Below are 7,236 nucleotides of genomic sequence, written 5' to 3' on the forward strand. Positions count from 1 at the left end.
GACTCGAAAGCAAAGAACAAGAACAAATCAAGTCTAAAATTAGTTGCTTTCTGAGTAATTTCAAATATCAACATGCATAAACTGTCATTATAGGTATGGTTTTTGCTAGACCTGTTAATAGCTTTCAGAACGGTAGATTTTTACTTTTCTACCCTAAAAACCAGTTGCCATCGAGTCAGTCTTGACTCATGGTGATCCTGTGTGTCAGAGTAGAACTGTGCTCCAGAGAGTTTTCAGTGGCTTATTTTTTAGAAGTCATTTGCCAGGCCTTTCTTCCTAGGTGCCTCTGAAGGTCTCTGAACCTCCAACTTTTGGGTTAGTGCCAACTGCCTTAACCATCTGCACTACTCAGGGATTTTCTACCCTGCCTCCTTCTAATTCTGCCAACTAATAGGTTTACTGAAGTTTTGTTTTGTGTAAGTAAAATCTTTCTTGTTTTAAATTATTTATGTTGACACATTATAGCTCTGACTCTTTTACTGCTTCATGATAAAATAACTCTGATAATCTCTTTAATGTATATGTTAAGTTTCTGGTCTGCAGGGGTCATTTGCAGCCAGGAAATATTTTCAAATTACTACTAAAGAAGATTTAATTTATATCATTTCTTCTATTTACAAAAATAGGTAACTTTTGATGACTCTAGTTACAGTGACCAATAATCATTCAAAATATTTATGGAGCACCTACTGCATGCCCCAGACTATTGCAGGGGATAAGAACTCAGCAGTGAACAAAATACGCTTAATATAAATGCTGCTTATAATTTATTATGTTTGATAACTCAGAGTCTCCAAGCATCATTACAAATATTAAGTGTTTCAAATACTACTCTAGAATAGGTAGATAAGATACAGCGGAATCTATACCAATCCTAAAATAAATGCAGGAAGTTTGTGTCTGAAATAATTTCTATTGCTTCAACTATTAAAAAGGAGCTCTGGTGGTGCAGTGGCTAAGGTATCAAGCTGCTAACCAAAAGCTGGGCGGTTGGAATCCAATAGCCTTTCAGGAAGAGAAAGATGAGGCAGTATGCTTATGCAAAGATTTATGTCGGTGGAAACCCTATGGGGCCGTTCTGTTCTGTCCTATAGGATCGCCTTGAGTTGGATCAACTCGATGGCAGTGGGTTAACTATTTCTTTACAAGTACAGGATATTTGTGGTTCCCAAGGTTTCCAGTGGTTGGATACACTCTAGCATTTTCAACTTTTAAGTACATTCTCCTAGTATGTATACTCTAATTTTGTAACAAGATGTAGCGATTCACCTTGTAGAAAATAATGAGGAAACCGTCATCTTCTCAATAGAAAGATAACCACTGTCAGTCATCAAGTTGATTCCGACTCATAGCGACCCTACAGAACAGAGTAAAACTGCACCGTAGGGTTTCCAAGGATGTAAATCTTTAAGGAAGCAGATTGCTTCATCTTTCTCCCGCAGAGCAGAGCGGCTGGTGCGTTCAAACCTCCGACCGTTTGCAACCGAGCGCTTAACCACTGCGCCACCAGGGCTCCTTCAATAGAAAAGATACCACTAAGAAATCACTTAAAATCGATATACTAATTATTCACGAAAAAGCTTTTCTCTCAACTCTAATATAAAAATCCTGTGATTCTGCTTCAACCTAAAAGAGCCTGAATGCAAAGAATATGAAACCTAAAGGTCTCCTCTTGTTGTTGTGTGCTGTCGAGTCGGACCCGACTCACAGCGACCCCTCCTTGGGCTTCCGAGGCAGTATCACTACGGAAGTAGGATTGCCCAACCTTCCTTCCGAGTGGTTGGTGGGTTTGAACCTCCAGCCTTCTGATTAGCAGTCAAGTGCCTTAGGCACTACGCTACCAGAGCTCCAAAGGTCTCCTCCGTCACTTTAGAAATAACCTATTTCCTTAACATTTCTGCATGTAAAAAATTATGTGCTATCTATGGAACCCAAGCTGAAAAGGCCAGAGAACCCTGATGCCCAGTTTAGGTCGCGATCACAAAACTGTAGAAAACGAAAACCAGAGCCTTTGCTGAAAAACTGTATATTCCTTCCTAAACCCAAAGAACTACAAGTACATGTATGTTTTAACTGCTTAGGCGTTCTAGAAACCAGGAGGTAATGACTACACTGCAGGAAAAAACTCAGGTGCTAAACCCGGGCGCCCTCTCAGACCCAACCACAAGGCTCAAAAATTGACCCCGCAGCCCCTGGGCAAGTCGACTCATAGCGACCTCACAGAACTGAGTAAAACTGCTCCGTAGGTTTCCAAAGCTGTAATCTTCGCGGAAACAGACAACCACATCTTTTTCCTGCCCAGGGGCTGGTTATTTTCGAACCGCGGACATTTCAGTTAGCAGGCTAGCGCTTTAACCACTGCGCCACCAAGGTTCTTTGGGCAAGGCAAGAGTTGGAAATAAACACCCCACCGTACTGCAACTGAGACCGAGACAGCCAGCCCACCGAGAGCCCAGTGCGACCCGGCGTGCACCCCATGTCCCCCAGTTGCCCTTGGAAGCATCGGCCAGACGGACAGAGCCGCGCCCGGTCCCCAAGGACTCCAGTTCCGCCCGCCGACCGGTCCTTCCCTCACCCTGCCCCCGAGGCCCTCCGGGGCCGCGGCGCCGACTCCTCCCCTTGCTTCTCAGGCGGGCCGGGGTCCTCGGCTCCTGGCAGGCAGGCTCAGCAGAGCCTACCATGCCCCGGGGCCACAGGCAGCACACTCCTCCCACAGGCCGCAAAGGCTGACCCGGCAACAGACGCTGCAGCAGCTCCAACCAGGCCTGCGCCCTAGGCTCTGGCCTCGGAGAAAGCAGGCCTTGTCTCTCACCTGCGTTCCCACCACGACGATCTGAGGCAGCTGGATAATGTCGGCGCCCACCGTATTGAAGACGTCCTGAAGCTTGTTGATTACAGGAATTAGTGCCTCCATGACTCCCAAGAAGCCGGGACTCCTGCCCGCCCGGCCGCAGTAATGAATGGAGACCAGGCCCAGAATCCGCCTCCTTCCTCCCCTCCTCCGCCCTCTTCTCGGGAGCCGGCACCCATTGGAGCGAGCCTAAAGCTACCTGCCCACTCCCGGCAGGCCATGCGCTAAAAGGGAGGTGGAGATAAACAATGCCTGCCGGGAGTCGTAGTCCTGGCGTGGAGGAATTAGGTTGCTACGGCTTCCAGAAGGCTGCGCGACGCAGGCGGATCTCACGCGCGGAGGGAAGGGTTCTGGCGACCGGATTGTGACTGGGCGGCTTGTCAGAAGACTGAGAAGTGAGGCTATGTCTGTCCCCGAGGCACGTTGTTGTTAACTGTCTGTTGTTAGCTGCTGTGGAGTAGGCCGAGGATCAAAGCAACCCCATGTTAAAAATAATAATAATAATCTATTGCCGTGAAATGATTCTGACTCATGTTTTGTAGGACAGAGTAGAACTGCCTCATAGTGTTTCCAAGGCTGGACATCTTTAGGGTAGCAGGCTGCTATATCTTTCTCCCAAAGAACAACTAATGGGTTTGAACCACCAATCTTAATGTTAGCAGCCTAGCGCTTAACCATCAACATTATATGACCCCATGTAATGTATATAAAACGCCAGATAAGAATCTGTGTTAGGTAGAATGGAGTCTCTTGATTACTCAAAATGTTACTTCTTTATGAAAGCAGGACTGTTTGGAAAGGCTTAAGGCTCAAAGGACTGTTCGGAAAGGCTTAAGGAATGACTCATGGCGATCCCTTTTTGTGTTTCTGAGGCGGTGTCTCTTCAGAACTAGGTTGCCAATCTTCCTTCCCAGGAGTGGCTGGTGGGTTTGAACCTCCAGCCTTCTGGTTAGCAGTCAAATGCCTTAGGCACCACCCCACCAGAGCTCCCCTTAAAGAATGACTCATAGCGGCTCCCCTCCCCCTGCCAAAAAAAGGACCTCATTGCCATCAAGTTGATTCCAATTCCTAACAACTCCCACTGGCTTTCCAAAGCCGTAAAATCAAGGCCGGCTACCACTGTCAACCACTTGGAAGGGGATCTATGTAGGAGATTCTGGATAGAGAGGGAGAAAAATGTGCAACAAAACTCAAAATCATTTGGAGAAGAAAAAAGAGGGGGACCAGATTTGCTGGTCTGATAGGGCCTGGTGGAACCACTGAGATTATGGCCCCTAGCTGCCCTTCAGGTCTGGAATTAAACCCACAACTGTGGCTTCCAGTCAAACAAAAGACAGGCATATGAGTTGAACATTTACCTGATACACTTTTTTTTTTGAATACACTCCTTGGAGAGAACAATCATGGGAGAAAGAAGGGCTACTTAGGCACAGGGAGATGGCTCAGGGGGCCGGAGTGCATGGAGGGATGGACACAGGGAAGAGGTAACTATGGGGAAGAAGTGGAGGGGAGCTGTTGCATTGTGGTAAATTGTCAATGTCATGACACAAAGTTGTATGTGAACTGCTGTATGGAAAGTGAATCTGCTCTGTAAATTTTCACCCAAATCACAATAAAAAATAAAAGAGTGCAAAAAGTGTGTAAGCTATACTAGAAGGTTGACTAGATCAGGTTATAAAACACAGGTTCTCCAAGGATTTTTGTAAACATTTTTGGGAGGAATCTTAAAAGTGTGAGAGTTATAGAGCGGAAGGATTGGGCTCTTGTTCTCTTTATGTAGTCTGCATAAGATTTCATTTGTTGTAGCTTTTTTACTGAGAAGTCATCCAAATCTACTCAATGGCAGTGGGGTTTGTTGGTTTGTTTTTTACTGCCAAAGTGGAGATCTGATAACTGCTTTATTTTTTGCTAAAAGTGCCTACGGTTCTATTCCTAAATGTTTTTTCCCTTTGTTTTTAAAATTTTGTTGTTGTTGACAATATTCACAGCAAAACATACACCAATCCAACAATCTCCACATCTACAATTTAGTAACATTGATTACATTCTTGAACTTATGCAACCATTCTCACCCTTCTTTTCTGAATTGTTCCTCCCTTATTAACATAAATTTAAGTCTCCTAAGGTTCCTATCTAATCTTTCAAGTTGTTAATATCAATTTGATCCAACTTAGATAGTTCTTAAAAGAACATAATGCTCAAAGCAGACTTTTTTTTTTTTTTTTAACTAATTCAGCCAAACTTTTGTTTGGTTTTATAGAGCTCTGATTGTGCTGTGATTAAAGCTTTGTGCTGCTAACCAAAGGTTGGCAGTTTGAACTCACCAACCTCTGCAGGAGAAAGATGAGGCAGTCTACCTCTGTAAAGATTTATAGCCTTGGAAACCCTATGCAGCCGTTCTACTTTGTTGTATAGGGTCGCTATGAGTCAGAACTGACTCAGTGGCAGTGGGTTTGGTTTGGTTTTTGGTTAGGAAATTATTATGTATGAATTTATAGCATGTTGATTTCATTTGTATATCTTTTAAAAAGACTTCAGGGGATATTTTTGGTTTAAGGTTTAAAGATTATCTCAGGGCAATAGTTTCAGGAGTTCATCCAACCTTCGTAGCTCCAGAAAGCCTAGAGTCTGTGAGAATTTGAAATTCTGTTCTGTGTTTTACCCCTATTGATCAGGATTCTCGTATGGACTCTTTGATCAAAATGTTCAGTAATGGTAGCTGGGCATCATCCAGCCTAGATGTTGTTTTTCTTTTTTAGATAGATGGTATATCTACTGCAAACTTCCAAAAGTTTTCCGTCTCAGAGTGAAAAAATTGACACTGGAAAGAAGTCTGGAAGAAAGTGAGGGAGAGCCCCTTTATGTTTCTCCATCACTTTTATTGCCTTCTGACAGTCTACATTCTTGTTTATTGTCTCTCTCATCTTGCTAATTCATCAGCTACTTAAGGGCAAGGATTTTGGCCTGTTTAATTCACCGATGCAGTTCTAGCTCCTAGGTGACAAACGAGAGTCATAATCTCAGTCTTCACTGAGTTTACAGTCAAACAAAGAAGACCAATACAAATAAATGTGGAAGTGTTATGACTAGCTGTGTTATGCAGAAAATAATAGGAACACTTTTTCCCATCTGAGGGCAAGAGGAAGCAGGAAGAGTGAAAATTCAAGCAAGATTTCCTTTTAAAAGTCACTAGATTTCACTTCCATGAGGGCTGGAGCCATGGTGGCATCATCTATAGTATTGAAAGTTGTGCACTACAGAACTCCAGTGGGTACCATTCATCTGCATTCATAGTGACTCTGGGGAACATGTTTCGTTTGTTCAGCAGGACACATGGTAGATAGTCAATAAATATTTTGGAACAAATGGATTAAGTACTATCTAAGCTAAATCTTGAAGGTCCAATATAGTGTTTTGGAAACTTGTCCTTATAGGGAACATCCTCTTCTCTTTGATTCTTTTTTAAAACAGTGAGAGAAAAATGTCAAAATTCCAAGAAACAACAGATAAGTTTTATTCCAAGTTGCTCTATTTTCTAACAAATAATTTTGCATAATAATCAGATGCCCACTTGGCTTCTCAGCCCTCTGATGACTGGACTTTTCTTCTCCACTTTTTCTGTCAGCAATCCAGACTATTTTCAGAAAGAAAAGGCGCACAGTGGGGGTAGTCTTATGGTGAATGTCCATGGGAATACCTTGGTAACTGCTTCAAAGGGGCAAGCTGCCCTAAAGCAAAACTGCAACTACGACTGTTTTTCAAAGCACTACTAGACAGAGTTTTCCCATATATGTCAATGGCAAAATTAAATGAACAAGCATATATATATTCCAGATAAAGAAATATGAAGATTGCCGACATTATGTATTTTTTTTCCATTTAAGTTGTAAATTATCTCTTTGAATGGGACATCCAGAGTCTTGTATTAATATGCTTCAGGAACAGTCATGACACCTTTTTTTATTCTAACTTTTTCTACAAGCAGTGCTGGATTAAGGCATGTGAGGGCCCTAAACACTGAAAATCTGTGCTGTCCCACTTCTGCTTTTTCATGCATTTAAACGGGATATATGAGTTTTATAGGGAGCTCTGGTAGCATAGTACCTAAGGCACTTGACTGCTAACCAGAAGGCTGACAGTTCAAATCCACCAGCCACTCCTCAGAAGGAAGGTTGGACAATCTACTTCCTAGTGATAACCCAAGGAGGGGTCGCTATGAGTCGGGGCCGACTCGACAGCACATGACAGCAACAACATGAGTTTTATATAGACATGTATGTTTGTGTGTGTGTGTATACATACATATATATACATATATATATATTCATATATTCAGCCCCAGGGTTACAGGTGAGGAGAGACAACTCAGGGACGCCCAAAGCAGC

The 7,236-nt window shown here is 43.1% G+C and overlaps 1 protein-coding gene across 1 annotated transcript in view; it reads right to left on the reverse strand.

Annotated features, from left to right (window-relative positions):
* The window catches only part of DNM1L (dynamin 1 like), a 74,752-nt gene extending 71,838 nt beyond the window's left edge, over positions 1–2,914 (reverse strand). The window contains exon 1 of the mRNA XM_007943159.2: positions 2,813–2,914. Within this exon, the coding sequence (XP_007941350.1) occupies positions 2,813–2,914 (102 nt within the window). The remainder of the gene's footprint in view (positions 1–2,812) is intronic.
* Between the last annotated feature and the right edge of the window lie 4,322 nt (positions 2,915–7,236).

Source organism: Orycteropus afer, unplaced genomic scaffold (genome assembly GCF_000298275.1).
Source record: "Orycteropus afer afer isolate SDZICR_OR568_19922 unplaced genomic scaffold, OryAfe1.0 scaffold00100, whole genome shotgun sequence".
Classification (NCBI taxonomy): Eukaryota; Metazoa; Chordata; class Mammalia; order Tubulidentata; family Orycteropodidae; genus Orycteropus; species Orycteropus afer.